Source organism: Carassius gibelio, chromosome A18, assembly GCF_023724105.1.
Source record: "Carassius gibelio isolate Cgi1373 ecotype wild population from Czech Republic chromosome A18, carGib1.2-hapl.c, whole genome shotgun sequence".
Classification (NCBI taxonomy): Eukaryota; Metazoa; Chordata; class Actinopteri; order Cypriniformes; family Cyprinidae; genus Carassius; species Carassius gibelio.
Window position 1 is genome coordinate 7,977,877 of NC_068388.1, and position 21,438 is coordinate 7,999,314.

At 36.1% G+C, this 21,438-nt stretch overlaps 1 protein-coding gene across 1 annotated transcript; it reads right to left on the reverse strand.

Moving 5' to 3' along the window:
- Positions 1 to 3,381: 3,381 nt before the first annotated feature.
- LOC127934718 (pleckstrin homology domain-containing family G member 7) lies at positions 3,382 to 20,983 on the reverse strand. The gene is made up of 17 exons (XM_052532283.1): positions 20,647 to 20,983; positions 18,026 to 18,756; positions 15,715 to 15,737; positions 11,341 to 11,459; positions 11,123 to 11,163; positions 10,653 to 10,751; positions 10,118 to 10,264; positions 9,909 to 10,004; positions 9,690 to 9,791; positions 8,960 to 9,073; positions 8,412 to 8,586; positions 6,381 to 6,496; positions 6,177 to 6,264; positions 6,022 to 6,101; positions 4,956 to 5,109; positions 4,693 to 4,790; positions 3,382 to 4,180 (listed from the first exon to the last, which is right to left on the reverse strand). Exons 2-17 carry the CDS (start codon positions 18,635 to 18,637, stop codon positions 4,076 to 4,078), a joined length of 2,169 nt encoding a protein of 722 aa, XP_052388243.1. The 5' UTR covers positions 18,638 to 18,756; positions 20,647 to 20,983; the 3' UTR covers positions 3,382 to 4,075.
- Positions 20,984 to 21,438: the final 455 nt, after the last annotated feature.

Consider the following 21,438-nt stretch of genomic DNA (forward strand, 5'->3'; position numbering starts at 1 on the left):
TGGAAAAAGACTGTTGCAAGTGTATTTTTTTATGGCATTATTATGTGTATTAATTTTGCAGCGGGGCAACTCAATGTTGGGCACACAAGTACTTTGGCTCTTTTGCTCCATGGCCAAGATGGCCAAGCCAACATCAAAGTTAGTTCACTAACTTTTAATTCTAGTTATTATTATTATTCTTCTGAGCCAAATTTTAAACACTATCTCCTCCTAGAGCTTTCAAGCTAGAACCACCAAACTCGGGTCAGACCTTCAGACTGGTCTGACTCGGGTTGCTATATCTTTTCTAACTGATTCGGCTTATGGTTTTCGTAAACCAGACTACCAAAACCACCTTAAATCCCATAGACTTTCATTACGGGGGTACAAACTTTTGAAAAATAAGGCTTATAATATATTTAAGCTGTCTACTACCAGGGCAAACCTTAAAAACTCTCTACTGAGAATACAGCTAAAACCAGCCTAAGCTGATCAGTTGTTTTGGCTAGTCTCCCAAACTGGTTTTTAAGTGGTTTTGACCACTCTCACGCTGGTCTTAGCTGGGTTTTAGCTGGTTTTTACTGAATCCACTGTTTTTAGCTGGTTTTTGCCAGATTCGCATAGAAACATGCTAACAACATGCTAGTTACTCACTAATCAGACTAGAAACATACTTCTAACAAGTTTTAAAGTGGTTTTGGCCACTGTCACGCTGGCCTTAGCTGGTCTTAGCTGGTTTTAGGTGGTTTTCTTTACTGAATCAACTGGTTTTAGCTAGATTATCATATAAACATGTTAATACCATGTTAGTAACTTGCTAATCAGACTAGAAACATACTTCTAACATGGTTTAAAGTGGTTTTGGCCACTGTCAAGCTGGCTTTAGCTGGTCTTAGCTGGTTTAAGGTGGTTTTCTTTAATGAATCAACTGGTTTTAGCTAGATTATCATAAAAACATATTAACAACATGTTAGTAATTTGCTAATCAGTCTAGAAACATACTTCTAACATGGTTTAAAGTGGTTTTGGCCACTGTCAAGCTGGCTTTAGCTGGTCTTAGCTGGTTTTAGGTGGTTTTCTTTACTGAATCAACTGGTTTTAGCTAGATTATCATAGAAACATGTTAACAACATGTTAGTAACTTGATAATCAGACTAGAAACATACTTCTAACATGGTTTAAAGTGGTTTTGGCCACTGTCAAGCTGGCTTTAGCTGGTCTTAGCTGGTTTTAGGTGGTTTTCTTTACTGAATCAACTGGTTTTAACTAGATTATCATAGAAACATGTTAATAACATGCAAGTAACTTGCTAATCAGACTAGAAACATACTTCTAACATGGTTTAAAGTGGTTTTGGCCACTGTCAAGCTGGTCTTAGCTGGTTTCTAACTGAATCAACTGGTTTTAGCTCGATTATCATAGAAACATGTTAACAACATGTTAGTAACTTGATAATCATGTCAAAAACATGCTTTTAACATGGTTTTAAAGTAGTTTTGGCCACTGTCACACTGGTCTTAGCTGGTTTCTAACTGAATCAACTGGTTTTACCTGGATTAGCATAGAAACATGTTAGTCACTTGCTAGCCATGCTAGCCACATGCTAGTCACATGTTAATCATGCTAGCAACATGCTAGTTGTATACTAATCATGCTACAAACATGCTAACGACATGCTAGTCACTTGCTAATCATGTTAATAAAATGCTAGCAACATGAAAATCATGCTAGAGACATGCTAGCCACATGCTAATCATGCTACTAAAATGTTAACAACATGCTAATCATGCTACAAACATGCTACAAACATGCTAATCATGCTAGCAAAATGTTAGCGACATGCTAGCAACATGCTAATCATGCTACAAACATGCTAACAACATGCTAGAGACATGCTAGCCACATGCTAATCATGCTAGAAACATGTTAGCAGCATGCTAATCATGCTACAAACATGCTAGCAACATGCTAATCATGCTAGCAAAATGTTAGCGACATGCTAGCAACATGCTAATCATGCTAGAAACATGCTAACAACATGCTAGCAACATGCTAATCATGCTAGAAAAATGCTAACAACATGCTAGAGACATGCTAGCCACATGCTAATCATGCTAGAAACATGTTAACAACATGCTAATCATGCTAGCAACATGCTAATCATGCTAGCAAAATGTTAGCGACATGCTAGCAACATGCTAATCATGCTAGAAACATGCTAGAGACATGCTAGCCACATGCTAATCATGCTAGAAACATGCTAACAACATGCTAATCATGCTAGAAACATGCTAGCAACATGCTAATCATGCTACAAACATGCTAGCAACATGCTAATCATGCTAGCAAAATGTTAGCGACATGCTAGCAACATGCTAATCATGCTAGAAATATGCTAACAACATGCTAGAGACATGCTAGCCACATGCTAATCATGCTAGAAACATGCTAGCAACATGCTAATCATGCGAGCAAAATGTTAGTTACATGCTAACAACATGCTAATCATGCTACAAAAATGATAGCAACATGCTAGCAACATGCTAATCATGCTAGCAAAATGTTAGTTACATGCTAACAACATGCTAATCATGCTACAAAAATGCTAGCAACATGCTAGCAACATGCTAATCATACTAGTAACATGTTAGCAAAATGCTAATCATGCTACAAACATGCTAGCAACATGCTAGCAACATGCTAATCATTCTACAAACATATTAGTAACATGCTAATCATGCTAACAAAATGCTACCGAAATGTTAACAACGTGCTAATCATTCTACAAACATGCTAGTGGAATGCTAGCAACATGCTAATCATGCTAGAAACATGCTAGTCACATGCTAGAAACATGCTAGCAAAATGCTAATCATGCTAAAATCATGCTCTCAACATGCTAGAAACATGTTAAAAACTTTGCTAATCATGCAAACGACATGGTAGTCACTTGCTTATAATGCTAGTAATATGTTAATCACTTTCTTTTTTAAACTTCTTAACTTTTCAAACTTTTACATTTTTAAAACTTTTTAAGCTTTTCAAACTTTCTACATTTTTCTAACTTTCTGGCCAGGCTTTTTCAAGCCAACTTAAAGTTTGAAAACAAACTTTACTATCTAGTTTATATACTACTATAGTAGCAGTAGTAGTAATAATAATGTTTTATTTTTAATATTATCATGTTTAAATTTAGTAAAAAATAAATGTAATCATTTTGTTGTGTTTTAGTAATTTTTTAGATTTAAAAAAAACATTTTAGTACTTAAACTTCCGTGTTGGCAACTAACTAAAATAAATTTTTCATTTAATAATTATATTTAATTCAAAATACCAAAAATTATTAATTATTCAGTTTGGTGTCCTGGTTAAACTTTCAAATGAAATATTTTGTTCATGATGTATAAAAACAACTTTATATTTTATTTTTCATGGTCAAACAAGTTAATTATTCATGAAACAAGGCAGTGCATAATATTGTTTTAAAGAAAAAAGATTTATACAAATGAGAATTTTGCTAACGTACACACGACACATACATACAGTAGGTTCTTTTTCTAAGCATTTAAGTTTCCCCACAATACACAGTGTCACTCTCTGACACAAGATCATTCAGAATCTTTTTTTGTGTTATGAATGTGCAACATTCTGTTCTCCAATATATATATATGTATGTGTGTGTAAAAAGGAATTAAAAAGCTGTTCCTCTTGTGGAACTTCAAACTGCACAGGGTCACCACTGAAACGGTGTTGATGTATTTCCATTTATATATATATATATATATATATATATATATATATATATATATAGTTTCAAACCCATATGACTTTCTAAGATGTAATAAGTGACTTTTGCATAATGCGAGTCATATATAAGACTTGAATACTTTCATGGTGATTTCTGTCCTTTTCAGAACTTGACAGCTTCAGTTCTGTTGAATGGAAAAGAACAGTTCAGACATTCTATTAAAAGCCAGTTAGGTTTGGAATGACATGTGGTGAATGAATGATGACAGAATTTTCATCTAAACTACATGAAATGTCTTTATGCACTGTGGTGGTTCATTGGCACTCTGGGAGAAGGTCTCTATATAAATTAGATCTGTGTAGACTCCAGAAAAGATTTGTTGACGCGCGGCTGCTGACAGTCCTGCTTCAGCAGGGAACTGATGGCCTCCTCAATCTCTGACACCCACGCTTTCTGAAACACACACAACACACAGCCTGAATGAGACCTTTTTATGTGATTTGAAATAAAAGCTACGTTTATTTTAAATTATAAGTTATTTATAATGTTATGATATAATAATGTAGCCTTGACACCTTTTTTTTTAAATAATGAAATATTTATATTGAAATACTTGCAATATTTAAAATAACTGTTTTCTGGTTGAATATATTTTAAATTGTAATTTATTCCTGCGATGGCAGAGCTGAATTTTCAGCATCATTAGTCCAGTCTTCAGAGTCACATTATCCTTCAGAAATCATACTAATATTCTGGTTTGCTGCTTAAGAAACATTTCTTATTACTATCAATTGAAAACAGTTGTGCTGTTTTTTTTTCTCCCCAAAATGAATATGTAATGCAATGTCAAATTGACATTCAAATTGAATAACCTGATGATGTTGGTTAAGTTTGTGAATTATGAGTGTTGGGTGGAAATCAAAGCATGGGTCTTTGAGAACGCATTAGCAGGTTACAGTATTCACCTTCACAGATTCAGTCTGGGCTTGGAGAACGAAGACTCCGATGCATTGCTGGTAACGATTCTGGTGCATTATTATGAAGGAATTTGGCAGACCAGATGCTGAAACATTCAGAGATCAAAAGTCAGTCCATCAGTGAGAACTTCAGTGTTTGTATCAGTGCATGGCTTGATCCATCCTCAACGGAAAAGTCTGTATTACTAAATAATTACATAACAACTGTAACATGATCTCAATCCAAAGAGTGTGTCATGGTATGTCAGCACCTGTGGCGTTGAGCTGGTCTATGTTCTTCAACTGCAGGCGGTCCAGAGAGATGGGCTGGTCCAGGACAATCAAACTACAGCTCTCCTGTAATAAGACCTCAAGCTCTTGGCCCACAGCCGGACGCAAGGGGTTCGACTCCATCACGCCAGACTTCTGTAATACAAAAACACACGGCAGTGATATTAGTGGTTCAAAAGTTTGGCCTAACTTATGCATACAGTAAACATTAAACGGCACTAAAAAAAAGCTATTTTGCATTTGTATTGTATTGTATTTCCAAGTGACAGAAAATGTTGAAACATAATTAATCTAGGATGGAATTGGGCTATTCCATCAATATTTTTGTGAAAAATGGAATTTATTCCTGAATTTTCAGCAGCCATTACTCTTGTCTTTAGTGTCACATGATCCTTAAGAATCATGCTAATATGCTAAACTGATGCTCAAGAAACATCATAATTATTATTTTTATTATTATCAGTGTTGAAAAAAGTTGTGGCATTTGTTTTCAGGATACTTTGCCTAATGGAAAATTCAAAAGAACTGCATTTATTTGAAATATTTTTTTTTTTGAGTAAGTTGTTACCATCACTTTTTATCAATGTAATGCATGAATTATTAAAAGTATTAATAATTGCTTAAGAAAATAAGAACATTTTACTGACCCCAAACATTATGAGGTTAAATGAGGTCATTTATTGCATGTTGAATTTTCAGCATTATTATCTAGCAAAACGATCTTTCATCGTAAATGTAAGAGCATCTACGTTCAAATATATTCATATAAATATATAAATCTCCATTTATTGTAGGTAGTCCAGTACTATCTATCATCTGACACAATCCACTGATCTCTATTCAACCTTAGCGTGTAAAAGGGAGTCAATAATCACTCCCAGACAGAATCAACAAATCCATTTTCACATCGCCGTCACATGCTCTGATGCGCCGCCCATGCTTTGATTTATGTCAACAGAGACAGGGCTGCTAAACATTAACAGTAATAACACCAAACACTAGTCGCTTTCCTTTATATACATACTTAAAATTGATCAATGACTGCACCTTTTTGCTTCGCTTGATCTTCGTGATTAGAAGGAATTGGTCAAAGAGAAACAGGTAGACCTCGTGCATCTTGGCATTTTCTGTGTGCAAAATTAGAATATGTAAATATACACAGCACAACCTCTTAAAAACAGAGGGTTTTTTATCCATCTAACCTATGAGAACGAGCTTCCCATCATGCAGAAGAATACGGTGAGACACCAGGTTCTCCAGAGTTACAGCTTTCAGCAAGTGCTTCAGATTCTGTGAAGGATTCATGACGCACAGCTGTGAAATCTCTATAAATACATTTCAAATCAAACTAAAATGAGAACATTATTAAGTATGATGTGCTTGAAGATACAGATTTTGACACAGACCTCAGGGACATGCGCCCGCTTGTCTTGCTCCCACACAGGAAGCCACACCAGGGCTTCCTTCAGCTGTTTCACCTTCTGGTAGTTGTCCAACCACTTTACTTTTCCTTCAAGATCATCTGTTCAGATGCACAGAGAAAGAGAGAGAGGTTTGGGTGGGAGCTCTATTGTATCATCAGCCTACACAAAGGCGGTTGGCTACGAAAGGTTAGCGTGATCATCCACACCTCCCCAAACAAACATCACTGCTTTTGTAAAACCACAGAATCCTGTTTTTGGTTGTTCCGTTGGAGACAATCAACTGTGTTTTAATTCTAGATTCTTCCTTCTGCGTTCCAAGTACAGGCTCTTTCATCAACAATGACACAGTCATGTGCTTTGATCCCCACACCCTTCATATGCTGACATGTTTTAATTGCAGCAAGTCACCGAGAAGAGTTGTGCACACACCCTTATATTGGCTATGGGAACTGTCACAAAGTGTTGAAATGAGCTGCTTACATCCTGGAATGTTTTTAATAAAAAAAAAAAAAAAAAAAAGCTTTTTTATAGAAGATTAACGGATTAATCATTTCAAGTCTGTCTAGCCATAAATCAGCCTGGGAGCAGGTCAATAAGTCAAGGCAGGACGGCAAGTGCGATCATTACCATCCCCTTGAGCATTACGGAGAATATTACTGAATTCGTGACAGCTTATTTCACTTTTTAAATACCAGCTAGAAAAAATGTCATTACCATCACAAAGAGTCAGTTGATGGGATATTTGTTGTAAAATAAGATTTTTTTTTGCCCTTCAGTATTACTAAAAATAAGACATTATTTTGTTGTGTCATCAGCAAACTCTTGTATCACTACCATAACAAACACAGTCATTACCATCATAGAGCATTTTCTGTTAAATTCTTGTTAAAATAATATTATAAATATTGAAATGTTATAAATGATAAAATTTGATATATTTTAGCACATACATAAATACAATCATTACCAATGAAGAGCATTTTTGAGTACTATTTTTTCATAGTAAATTATACATTTTAATAAAACTATTTTATAAAAACAAAGTATAATTTAATATATTTTACAACAACTTATAAACAACAACTTTTAATTAAAATGTTGCAAACAAAAATATTTTAGCACAGATGAATAATGTATTGAATAATGTAATGTAATAATGTATTACTCTCACTTCCTTGGGCTTTTGGGCTTTTATACAACATGTATATTCAAATGTCACGTCTTCACGGCTTACTAAAACACGATGTCCTTTCAGGTGTTTTGGCTCACATATCAAGGGCAAAAATAGCTGTCTTTCACAGAGTGACTGCATATCCTTTCTCACTACATGCCTCACAAACAGCTTCTCTATGATGGCACTCAGAGAACAGGAAAAGTCACCTGTCACCTGGTTTGACGTAGTGCTTTACCCAAACGAGATTAAAGTGTCCATACTGAGAAACAAAGCTCATCAGTCACAATAACTGTAGAAAGTGAAAACCAATTTTCCCAACTATTGTAAAAAAATACTTAAAGCAAATACTATGAATATGAATATCCATTTTCATACTGTATATGTAATGTTTTGATGTCTAAATTCACTTGTAGCATTCAAAAATACGGACCCGTTTTTTTTTTTTCATTTATTTAGAAACATCATATAATTTTAATATAATCCATTTATCAGTTATCTATGGAAGATTGTATCTGCCTCAAAATAAAAAATTGTGATGTAATTTTATCTCACAAGTCTGACTTTTTTTCCCTCACAACTGCAAGTTTATATCCCACAATTCTGACTTTTCTGAGAAAATCTTTTTTTATTTTTGCCTTTTTTTGTTTCCACCAACGAAAAAAAAGGAATTATCTCACAATTGTGAATTGTGGGATAAAAAGGTCCTTTTTTATTATTTTTTATTATCCTGAAGTTGAAACAAGCTTCCAAAATGATTAGCTCTAATAACAGGAAATTAATGATCTGCTTATCAGTATTGTACAGTACATTTATCTATCACAAGAATGCCACCAACTTACAGATGGCTCTGTCAATCTGATCCACGATGCTCTGTATGTTGTTCTCCTCGTCCTCCGAGCAGCTCTTCTTCCCTATGTTCTTCAACAGCAGAGGGTACCGTGTAAATCTCTGCAGAGGAGCCACCAGCAGATCCTTCAACTGCAGCCTGCGGCACTGCTCGTTTCGTTCACACCACTGGATGACACAAAGAGCGAAGGATGGGAAGAGATATGCAATGTTCAATGTTTTATGAGATTGCACTGATTTTGTTCTGAATAAAAAGTCAACCGACAAACAAGATCCCTTGTGTGCAACTGATTGCGAATTCTAGAAATGACAGGGCAAAATTGATGTCTAGACAGCTTAAGAATACAACAGGGAACAATGATGATGCAAGAAAGGGAAAATAGCAGTCAACACTTTTTCACCAGTGAGTTCCTGTGTGAAAACAATCACTCAGCAATGGCCTGAGCCTCGCGTGGCAGTGTTTGTCCTATTCCCTGGATCATGTCAGTACGTTGTGACCAAGCCCCGATTTACAGTGTCAAATCACGCTTGCCACAGTTACCTTCACGAAAGAGCCAAAGTCCTCTCTGAGCTTCAGGCTGTCCAGATAAAGGATGGCTGTACTGTAATTCAGGCAGTATTTCTGCAGACAATGGCAAATGCTCTCACCAAACGCCTGCAACAGTCAATATGGAGGAGTGATCAGAAGAGAACAATAGAGAAAACAGCCTGTTATCTTTCAGCAAATAAGGAACAAAAGTTTAATGGTGTTCAGTTTTTTTGCTTTGTTTTCTAGAACAATCATTTGCTAACTGCCTAATATAAAAATACATTCTGTGAGCACAAGATAGCTCGGGTCAGATCACATGTTTATGTTTAGGCAGTTATATATTATGTTTAAAGGTCACTGACTGTGACTTTCCATTTCTATTCTATTCTTCAACACTGATAATAATTTTTAAAAAAAAATTCTTGACCACCAAATTTCTAAAGGATTATGTGACACTGAAGACTGGAGTAATGGCTTCTGAAAATTCAGCTTTGCTTCACAGGAATAAATTACCACTCTTTTTACTGTATTTTTAATGAAATAAATGCAGCACTGTAAAAAAAAAAAGTGTTTGTGTTGCTTTGGTCAGGTTTGAGTTGAGTAAATTACATTTAATACTTTTTACAAATATTATTTTTAAGTTGACAATTGTTTTTGTTTTTACAGTGGATTTAGAGACTTATTTCAAAAGCATTTAACACATATGCTATATATATAAAAATATCAGTTTATGGTATCCTACCTTTCTAAGGAGTTCAAGAAGAGACTGTGTACTATAACTGTCTGGATTGGTCCACATCTCCTTAATGACACGCAAGAAACTAGTAAGGAAGCCGAAGCTAACCTGCAATAGAGTAAGAAAGAAATTGAGAACAACATTTCATATTATAAACCAGAACACGGACCAAAAACTGCATCCAAACTGCATCACATATTTCCACCATGCTGACTGAAGTCTTACCAAACAGAGCTCATTGAGATTTGCAAAGAGCCGCCAGGAGTCAATGTCCTGAAGACAGTGTCTCATCTGAAGGTCTGTTAGTGTGGTCAAAAACACCTACACGCAGAACAAAAGCAAACACACGGAAGCTAAAACTCTATTTTTGTCATGTTTGTCTCTTTCACCGGTGGACATGTCATTCCATAATTCTAAAGGCGTTGAGTTCACACCTCTTTTAAAACCATGAGCTGATCAAGGAAGTAGACACATTCACTGGTGAAAAATTCCCAAATGGTTTCCTGTTTACGGTAGGCTTTAGGATCCTCTGTTGCTCCCAGTTCAGGGTGACCCCTCAAAAAGTCCTCCAAAGACATATCCTGAAAAAAAACAGAGATAATTTTATTCTTTATGCAAGACATTTCTCATGCACTAGTCAATTCTGTTGTAATAAATTGAAACTGGCTTTATTCAATGCTTAGATTTCTGTTATGGGAATGTATTTATTAGTGCATAGTCATGCCTCGTTGGCATGTATAAATATAACATTTTCAGAAAACTTGTAATACAAAAAATGTTTGCAATACTAAATGTAATCAATTAGCTGAAAAAGTATGGTAATATCTATTCATTTTACCTGGTAACATGGGGTGTCTTGCCTACTGATAACATAAAATAGGACTTCTAAAGGCCATGCATAAAAACTAATGTGCTCACTTGAGGGGGTTTTCAACTCATAGCAGTTTGGCATCAGTTTTGAACACTCACCTTATACGTCTGAAAGTCTGTGTCTCGCCATTCCTGGATTTGAATGCCAGCCAGACACTTGCCAATGTCAGCTATGCTGCGAGTCTTCCCTTTTGTTTCCTGGAAAACACCACTCACATTTATTCAGCATCACAGTGCCCTGCCCTCAACATGTCTCTTTGTGTTTGAGCATAAACTGTGGAGCAGATTGCATAGCATGACATGTTTGAGAGCAATGTGCCCGTTTTGTTGTTGTTTACTGTTAATGGAATTGATTGCGGGAAAGGGGTGCGTGCATTCAAATCTTATTCAGCTCAAAGTGGGTCAGTGAACACTATGTGCTAGATATCATCAAAAGCATCTGCAAATTATGACATAGCATCTGCGGATGGTAACAATCACCAAACTGGCACCAGATCAAAATGTCATGGGAGAGGTATCTGCATGATGGTATTGAAACGTTAGAAGAACATAAGAATTTTTGCACTTACTGTGCTACGCCTTGAGAAGGGCCACCTTGATTTCTTAGTGTCTGTGAAAAAGTGTAGTAAAATTACAATCTGTTTTATAAAGTATTGATAAGTTTGAGATGGGCTATAAAACTGATTAATATACTTTGTTCTTTTATTAGATCTATGGGTATATAGTAGTACATGTCAGCAAATCATATTGAAGCCAGAGTCATGAGACTGACTGAGGCATTACTAACCTGAATAGGCTGATTTATTTAAAATATCAGCAGCGCCATTGGACACGAACAAATCTCCAGGGGAAACATCCAATCCAGGAAGACTCACAACCACGGAGCTCCGCCTCCTCTCCTTCAGCCTGAGAAAAAGCAAACCAGGAGAGTGCAGGTGAGTTCGTGGAACATTCCGACCCCTGAGGCAGCCAGCCTTTCAAAGTAATGCATGAAGGATGCTCAATGAAATAATGTCGGTTAACCACAGAGCATCCTATTCAAGATTTATTTGCTTCGTACTTGTAAAACGTCACTTTCTACAAGTTCGCCACAAGCTGGACAAGTTTAGAAAGTAGATCTGTATGTGAATTGCAATTCTGCCCAAAAAATATCTAACTTAAAGGGTTAGTTCACCCATATATTAAAATTATGTCATTAATGACTCACCCTCATTTCGTTCCAAACCTGTAAGACCTCCTCTGTAAGACCTCTGTAAGTACGAGAGCTTTTTGTCTCTCCGTTGAAAATGTATGTACGGTCTACTTTCCATGTCCAGAAAGGCAATAAAAACATCATCAAAGTAGTCCATGTGACATCAGAGGGTTAGTTAGAATTTTTTGAAGCATCGAAAAAACATTTTGGTCCAAAAATAGCAAAAAATATGACCTTATCCAGCATTGTCTTCTCTTCCGGGTCTGTTGTGAGCGCGTTCACAACACTGCAGTGTAGTGATATCCTCAGTGCTGCGCGTGGTGGGAGCGGCGGCGCTGGATATCCTGTTCACGAACAAATCATTCGATGTAACCGGATCTTCTTGAACCAGTTCACCAAATTGAACTGAATCGTTTGAAACAGTTCGCGTCTCCAATACGCATTAATCCACAAATGACTTAAGCTGTTAACTTTTTTTAATGTGGCTGACACTCCCTCTGAATTCAAACAAACCAATATCCTGGTGTAATTAATGTACTCGAACAGTACACTGACTTAACTGCTGTGAAGAGAGAACTGAAGATGAACACAGAGCCGTGCCAGATGATGAACGAAAGACTGACTCGTTCACAAGTCAAAATGTATTTTCGATGCTTCAGAAAATTCTAACTGACCCTCTGATGTCACATGGACTACTTTGAAGATGTTTTTCTTACCTTTCTGGACATGGACAGTATACCGTACACGGTTTCAATGGAGGGACTGAAAGCTCTCAGACTAAATCTAAAATATCTTAAACTGTGTTCCAAAGATGAACGGAGGTTTTACGGGTTTGGAACGACATGAGGGTGAGTCATTAATGACATAATTTTAATATTGGAGTGAACTAACCCTTTAACTCCAGTCAACAGTAGCACAATAGTTCTTTAGAACTCAGAAAACAATTATTCCAATAAATTAATCCAAGAAGGTTTGATAAACCCTGGCCTATGTCTGTTTATGCAGAGCCAAGCCCTGCTAAGCTTGAAAATTCAAGGCAGATTTGCTTTAGCAGGAAATCAAAGAATTCCATGTTCACATTTCTTACATGCCTTGTTAGTATTAGGTTGCCAGAACTGTGTTTGGAAAGTTGATAAACAAGCCCATACCATGTATCTGCTGTACCATTACAAAGTGACCTGTCACCTGTCAACTGAACAGTTGGATATATTGAAAGTTTCAGATTTTATTATACCCACTGTTTAAGAACAAAGAGCAGCAGCAGAGGTGGAAAATCAGCCCCCTGATTTTTAGCCAGCAGCAATAGGAGAATTCATTATTAATTAAGTCAAATGTTTGCTTTTTTCTTCCTGAGTTTTTGTTGCAAACCAGGGTTAAATATACACAAAGGTTAAAACTATGTTAAACTGCTGGTTTAAAAACACTGTTAACTGCAAAACAAACGCATAACTAAAGCAAAACGAAACTAAAACAGTGACTTAACAATCCATTTCTGAAACTAACAAAAACTAAAAAGAAATTAAAATCTTTGATTTTAAAATAAAATATTAAAATAAAAGGCTAAGCTAATATAAACCTCATGATTCCAGTCACAAGTTTACTTATGTGTTCCACTGCAATGTACAAAAAAAAAGAGTGTACTGTACATTTAGGTATCAGGATTTTGTGCAGTTCCTTATCTAGTCATTATCATCCCTACATTATATTAAACAAGATTATAGTTCCGTATAGTGATTTATCTTCTGTTTTGCTCTGCTTCAGTTCCCCTGTTACATTTTGACATAAAATCCTAAGGGCTTTTAGGCAGAGCTATGACTGTTTTCACACAAAACTGGACAGGCTGGTTTTTGTTTGAGTTACTGGACTCTCAGCTTTGTGCCCATCCAGCTGTACAGAGACTCAGTGATGTGTCACTTTGTGATATGTTTCATTAAACATTTTACAGGGGCTTACATATTCAGATGCATGTATGGGAGCTTGGAAGTAAGAGTTAATCATACCCTTCTTCTATGTAATAAATGCACATCTGTTTTTGCCACATCATTTAACTAGAAAACTAAGTTGATCAAGACAAATTTTATCTGAAAGAAACCTTGGTTTTAATGTCAATTTTAGCATGAAATTTAAACAATAAATGTCATTATAGCTCTCTTTAATGTTGTGTGACAGATCACTGTAGCCACATCAGTTCAAGCAGCAGCATGAACCGGTGATCTATTCCTCTTTACTACTACTTATAGCACCAGAAAAACAAGAATTAACATCAGAATGTACAGTATGTTGAAAGATACAGTTACAAACTATTATTGAAATGAATCATGTCTCATTTAATTGCTCAATGTTTCACCTGCATAAAGACGTCAGTAAAACAGTTTGTAAAGAATGTCTTGTAATGTAACATAACATTTACCTCAGGAAAGCCATTTAATGTCTATAGCTCATTAGTTAGCTTTGAAAAACATCCCTCAAGATGAGTAATAATAAATATATGCACTATATAATATAGTCATATATTTTACTTAACCCGTTGACTTATTTAATGTATGTTTGTGTCAACAAGTTATTACAGCCACCATTTAAATGTTTATATTTCAACAAAGAATTGCATTAGAAACATAATGATATAATTAACAAGTTTACGCTGATACACAATTCAGTTAATTATATAAATGCTAAAATGTAATTTTTTTGTTAATTTATTAACTGATCAACTGTTTTTGTTTTGCTTTTGGGTTTTAGGGTAAATTTTGTTTTTTGGTGCGGGGGGGGTGGGGTTTTGAGTGCATCACTGATGGATGAATGGATGGGTGGATGATTGGATGGAATGAGTCAGAAAAGGTTGAAAGTCTGTGGCAAGATTGCTTTACATAGCTTGAGTTTGTCAAGCCAACATTACTAAATAACTAAACATAAAACCAACTGCAGATACTGATATCAGTCTGTGTTCATCACAGTAAATATGGGATTATATACCAATAAATACTTGAGTCATATACAGTTGCCACGAGATATGAATTATTCAGCATTATATATAGTGAACACCCATCCCCATGGCACCTTGCACAATGAACCCTTCAAATACTTCCTTTTACTTTATCATTTGCATCCTTTTGGACCTTTTCAGAGATAGAGGCTAATAAAAAGCCTCATATGTTCGCTATTTACACTTCTAACTTCTCTTTTGCAAGTGCAAACAGAAACACAGATGCCAGTACATTAGGGTTTAAAACCCTACAAGTAAAGGTCACTCCGCGCATCTCCTTTTTACCAACATTAAAAACAGGTCACCTCAAATGGCTTGTTATCTAGAGGCGCATCCACAATGCAGTCCTAGAATGAAGCGGCCCTCTTATGCTGACTATCCCAACCCGGCACAGCCACAAAGAAGGGAGCTTTGTCCTCGCACCTCCATGGAATAATGAATAACTGTCCTGTCCAATCGCCATCCAGGGATGAGCACTGCAATCAGACGGTGCCATACTGTAATTAAGGCCACAATAGCTGCCTAATTATCCACTGCTGAAAAGACGACCGTGTTCCAAGCAAAGTGGGCCAGACGATGGGGGAGAAACACCACTAATGAGTTTATCTGGGCCGTACACGACTGAATGATGGGATTCTAATAACGCGCCCTTAAAAGTTCATACACAGCTAACAAAGCAGCAATACAATGAACAATGAACCTTCCTCTACCCCAGCTCCCCTTGCATCAGCATGGTGGCGCTCTACTGAAAAAGCTCCCGCTTTGGCCTCATTATCACAAACAAATTCCCGGATTAACAAAACAACACTACAAATTAGAGATGTTGAGCAACAAGTGTAGGATGGATAGTTTTAGTGAACAAGGAAATGCTGGTTTGACAGAACAAAGTTCACTGTAGGGCTGAATTACGGTTCACATGCAAACATAACTTAGGGACATGGTAGGGATGGTTTATGCAAAACATTAGATAAAGACAGCTTGCATACCTTTTATGACAGGGGTCCTTGACCTGTAATCAAAAGAAGATACACCAAAATGTGAGTAAGGTATTTGATGAGGAAAGAACACATCTGCTGATATCTCACACTTGGCTTGGACGAATGTGGGAAAGGAGTAAATGGGGTTACTTTTGATCCTGCACTGACCCTACAATTATTTGGTGATTGCTGACAGTGGCGAATGGAGTCTCACCAGAGGGTTTGCTTGAAGCTGTCAGTGCAAGAAGCTACTGATTCAATTGCTGTCAAAAGCTCTTATTGTGAACTACTATTTCAGGAGGTCGAAGAAGAACGAGACAGGCTTCTTTGATAAGGGCGGAAAGACTCTTGCCATCTGATTTACAGGCCACACGAAAAAAAGATTGTACTGTATCATCACATATTATAACAGAGGAAACTGATTGTTATCAACTTAGAAAAGGCTAATATACAACCAGCAGAACCAGGGTTCTTCTTTTTTTTTGTTAACTGAAATACATTTTATTCTTAAACAAAGTAAAATATAATATAATTAGATAAAAACATATCTAAAAGTTTGAAAATTAGACATATATTATGTTGTAATTAATTAGAATTCAAGTAATTTGATCAATTATTCTGCAAAAATAAAAAAAAGATAATAATATAATACAGATGATGGTACCTGCTGCATTTTCCATGGGCAGCATTAAATATTACAAAATAATAATCGCCACAGCGCAACGGACCAATCAGAATCAAGTATTCCGGAGTGATGTGTAAAGAATTGTTTTGTCATTATTACTGTTCATATACAGGTGCATCTCAATAAATATGAATGTCGTGGAAAAGTTTATTTCAGTAGTTCAACTCAAATTGTGAAACTTGTGTATTAAATCGATTCAATGCACACAGACTGAAGTAGTTTAAGTCTTTGGTTCTTTTAATTGTGATGATTTTGGCTCACTTTTAACAAAAACCCACCAATTCACTATCTCAACAAATTAGAATACTTCTTTAGACCAATAAAAAAAATGTGTTAGTGAATTGTTGGCCTTCTGGAAAGTATATTCATTTTCTGTACTCAATACTTCGTACTCCTTTTACTTTAATTACTGCCTCAATTCGGCGTTGCATGGAGGTGATCAGTTTATGGCACTACTGAGGTGGTATGGAAGCCAAGATTTCTTTGACATTGGCCTTCAGCTCATCTGCATCGTTTGGTCTCTTGTTTCTCATTTTCCTCTTGATTGTACCCCATAGATTCTCTATTGGGTTCAGGTCTGGTGAGTTTGCTGGCCAGTCAAGCACACCAACACCATGATCACTTAACTTTAGGTGCTTTTGGCAGTGTGGGCAGGTGCCAAATCCTGCCGGAAAATGAAATCAGCATCGTCAAAAAGCCGGTCAGCAGAAGGAAGCACGAAGTGCTCCAAAATTTATTGATAAATGGGTGCAGTGACTTTGGTTTTCCAAAAAAAAAAAATGGACCAACACCAGCAGATGACATCTCCACCCTTCCTCCAGACTCTAGGACCTTGGTTTGCAAATGAAATACAAAACTTGCTCTCATCTGAAAAGAGGACTTTGGACCACTGGGCAACAGTCCAGTTCTTCTTCTCCTTACCCCAGGTAAGACGCCTCTGAAGTCTGTGGTTCAGGAGTGGTTTAACAAGAGGAATATGACAACTGTAGCCAGTTGTGTGGTGGCTCTCGATGCCTTGACACCAGCCTCAGTCCATTCCTTGTGTTCCTTGTGTCCAAGTTCACTCAAATTCTTGAATTGATTTTGCTTAACAATCCTCATAAGGCTGCGGTTATCTCAGTTGGTTGTACATCTTTTTCTTCCACACTCAACTTTCTGTTAACATGCTTGGATACAGCACTCTGTGAACAGCCAGCTTATTTGGCAATTAATGTTTGTGGCTTGTGAAGCCCTCCTTGTGAAGGGTGTCAATGATTGTCTTCTGTACAACTGTCAGATCAGCAGTCTTCCCCATGATTGTGTAGCCTAGAGAACCAAACTGAGGGACCATTTTGAAGGCTCAGGAAACCTTTGCAGGTGTTTTGAGTTGATTAGCATGTCACCATATTCTAATTTGTTGAGATTCGGTGGGTTTTTGTTAAATGTGAGCCAAAATCATCACAATTAAAAGAACCAAAGACTTAAACTACTTCAGTCTGTGTGCACAAGTTTCACAATTTGAGTTAATTTACTGAAATAAATGAACTTTTCCATAATTTTGATTTATTGAGATGCACCTGTATATTTAGGGTTAGAAATGCAAAGCCTATGTAAACCTATAAAAAAATATATATTTTTAAAGAACTCATTTTATACCTGGTCATTGTCATCGGTGGTGCTCTCATTATCATCAGAATCTGGCTCTTTTGAACCACAAGACTCTTTGCTTTTGCAAATGACGCCATTGTCAATAGTCTTTGATCTGTGTGATCTAACTCTCCCATGAATCACTGATTCAAAGTTTGCGCTCTCTCCATCCAACTGAGCCACCAGTGGTGATTTCTGCCGAAATAATGGAGAAACGGGACTCGTGGGAGTGGGAGACTCCTCTCCTAAAGGACCATCTGGCTTGCTTGGATCTCGGTAGGAGATTCTCGTGCTCCTCATCCTCCTCAGAGTGGGGGACGTGGAGATGCGGGCTGGGGCTTGTCTATTAAACTGAAATAAGTGTTGAGGCATGCTGTCAGACTCCGTAAGGGAACCATACCTCAGTCTGGAGGGCGTCCTTTCTAAATTTATTCGCATTATGAAAGGACTAGTCGTTTGTGTATCTTTGTCCTCACTTTGTACACATTGGGTTTGGGTTTGGGTCTGTGCATCCGTCCCTTTGACTGTTTTCATTTCATGCCAGTTTATGTAATTCCAGTCCAAAGTTTTATCCACTTCCTTCCCGTTTTCGTTTATGAACGCATAATTCAACTCTGTCATCTTGAGTAATCTGGCATTATATCCAACAACAGAAGACTGATTACGAAGAAGATTCAAGTTTGACTGGAGTCATTCCCACAAAAATGTGTCCGATCCCAAAATCCATGGCTCTGGAGCTTCTGAAAAGTAAGATATTATTAGAAAAGCCACCCACTAAGTTTATTTCAACTCTTGCATAACTAGCCATGTAGAGCCCTTTAATCCTATAATTTCCCAAGATAAGTGTGAGCAACTGTGTAACAATTTTTTTTTCAGATCATATGTAGTGAAAGGGGGAATGATAAAATAATGTTCACATAAATTCCAGAAAACCTCCACTTTCATCATTAGTCGATGTGTATACACAACAACTATTTTTAGACCCTTAAATCTCCAACATAAATTGTGTTCACAAATGGGATAAAATGGGTTAATCTGCATTCAACAATACTTTGTGACATTAATCACCCAGACATTGAAAGCACCTATGAACGTTATGCAATTTTCAACAATTCAGGAGGATTATTTCTACCACATTCTAAATAGGAATTTTGTCGTTTATCATTCAGCAAGCTTAAAGTTATATTACTGAATCTACATTGTAGTCCGTTTGCACACATTATATTGAATATACTTATGCATTTTATATCATATATACTTGTATGTTTATACATGTGTGTTCATGTTCTGTTTTAACTACTAGCCTTTATATTTGATTTGGTCTGGTTTTCTTCTGTGGAGCCTGCAAAAGCTGGGTCATTACATTAAATAAGTGCCTTTTCCATTTAAAAATGTGATTTTGAAAAGCATATTTAATTTATGCACATTACATCAGAAAAGAACACCTTTATTTTACTAAACTGCTTGTGCCATCAGCTACATTAAACAAGGTATTGTTAATAGTTTTACAGTTAATTTAGTCATTATAAGCCTTGTGCTGAAGGTCAAGGTCAAAACTAAATACTGTATAAAACGTAATTTTCTGTAAAGTTGCTTTGTAATGATTTGTATTGCAAAAAGCGCTATACAAATAAACTTGAATTTAATTTAATTGAACTGAAGGTCATAAATTTACATGATGATTATTAGAAAGGGAATTTAATGCTGATATTTCTACAAAAATCTAGTTTTTGGTAATTAATCTTTTATGATACGAAATCATGATTTACGAATTGACTATATAAGATCAACCGTTAACACTTTACAATAAGGTCCCATTAGTTAATGTATTAATTAACATGAAAAAATAATGAACAACACATTTTTTACATTATTTATTAATCTTTGTTAATGTTAGTTAATGAAAGATTAGAATATTATAATACTATACTAGAATACTATTAAGAATAGTGCATTAACTAATGTTAAAAAGCATTTCGAATAGTGATTTTAATAATGCATTAGTAAATGCTGAAATTAACATTAAATGAGATTATTAAATGCTGTAAAAGTATTGTTCATGCTTAGTTCATGTTTAATGAACCTTATTGTAAAGTGTTACCAAAAGTGATTAGAGAAAAAGAGAAGTTTGCAGTAATAATTTTAGGAATATCAAATTTACAATCATTTTTCTTCACATATTTTGGTAAAGTTTATCATTCAGATGAGTTCTAGAGTGCTAAATCTAATAATAAAAACTTTATTTTTTTAATAAGACAAGACACATCCTCATACATAAAACTACAGAAATGTGACTTTAATGATAAAAAAAACATGTTTTTCCATTATCGTTTTCATGGGAAACACAAAAGGCACATTTTAAAATTACATTTAATCACAGCATGCTTTATCGTTGTGCATTTGATAAAGAAACTTTGTAAACAGTGCAGCGTGGGAAACAAGGGCACCTGCTACTGCTGCTGTTGTTAAACATACTGTAAAATACTTTAGCTTACTTCTTAGTTTATATTATGCAAAATCACGCGTTCACAAACGTTTATCGATTCGGACGAGTTGCAGATGTATGTTTGTAGACAAGCCAGTTAAATCCGAATGTAAATCGCGATTCTGTTCTAGTCTGTGCCACTTACCTCTTAGTCGTTCCCGGGTGAGACTGAGACTCGGGCTGATGGAGGGAAAAGAACTGGACCGAATGTAGGCTACAGTGTCTCTGCTAGAGTTCCACACAAGCGATTTATCCGCAAAATATGACACTTTACAAGAGAATCCAGCTCCGTTTAAAGTGAAATGAGCGTATGGAAAATGTACTGGAGCACGGATTGTGGAGCTCAGCTGGTATTTATTGTGAGGGAGTTCTGCTGCTTGTCGCCTAAGGTCAATGGAGGTGGAGCATAGCTCTATTGTGTTGCTTTAAGTGCGTGTGCGTGTGTGCGGCGTGCACCGAGCAGCAGTGTAGTCACCAACTGCGTAATAACCTCATGTTTCTTTCGAGGTATAGGTAAGAAAGTAAATGACAGCTAGCAGGCAGGTTAAATGTCGCAGTCTTTCTCACGTGAGCTGTGACCTCACGGAAACTCTGAGCAAATGTCAAGCATCTTAGCTTTCCTTTCTGTGACAATGTGATAGGGTTAATCAGACAGGTAGCTATTCTGCCATTTCTTACATTATTTATTTATAGGATCAGTCAGTAATAATTAGTTTGGTTGGTTATAGTAAGATATTTGACGTTGTAATAGAGTCAGTGATTAATTACGATGAGTGATATTGTAAAATCTATATTCAAAAGAAATATCCTCGTATATATGATGGTTTATGTTTTGAAAAACCTTTTAACTATTATCTAATAAGTAAATTAATTAACCACTTATTTAATTCAGTTAATTCCTTTGGATGATGAAACAATCATCATAAGAGAGCTGCAT

Excerpts from the sequence above, each read along its gene's own strand:
- LOC127934718 (XM_052532283.1), bottom strand. The coding sequence starts at position 18,637 with ATGACAGAGTTGAATTATGCGTTCATAAACGAAAACGGGAAGGAAGTG. Across the intron at positions 10,265-10,652 it reads CAGACTTTCAGACGTATAAG|GATATGTCTTTGGAGGACTT; the intron begins GTGAGTGTTCAA and ends GTTTTTTTTCAG. Across the intron at positions 4,791-4,955 it reads AGACCAGCTCAACGCCACAG|CATCTGGTCTGCCAAATTCC; the intron begins GTGCTGACATAC and ends TGAATGTTTCAG.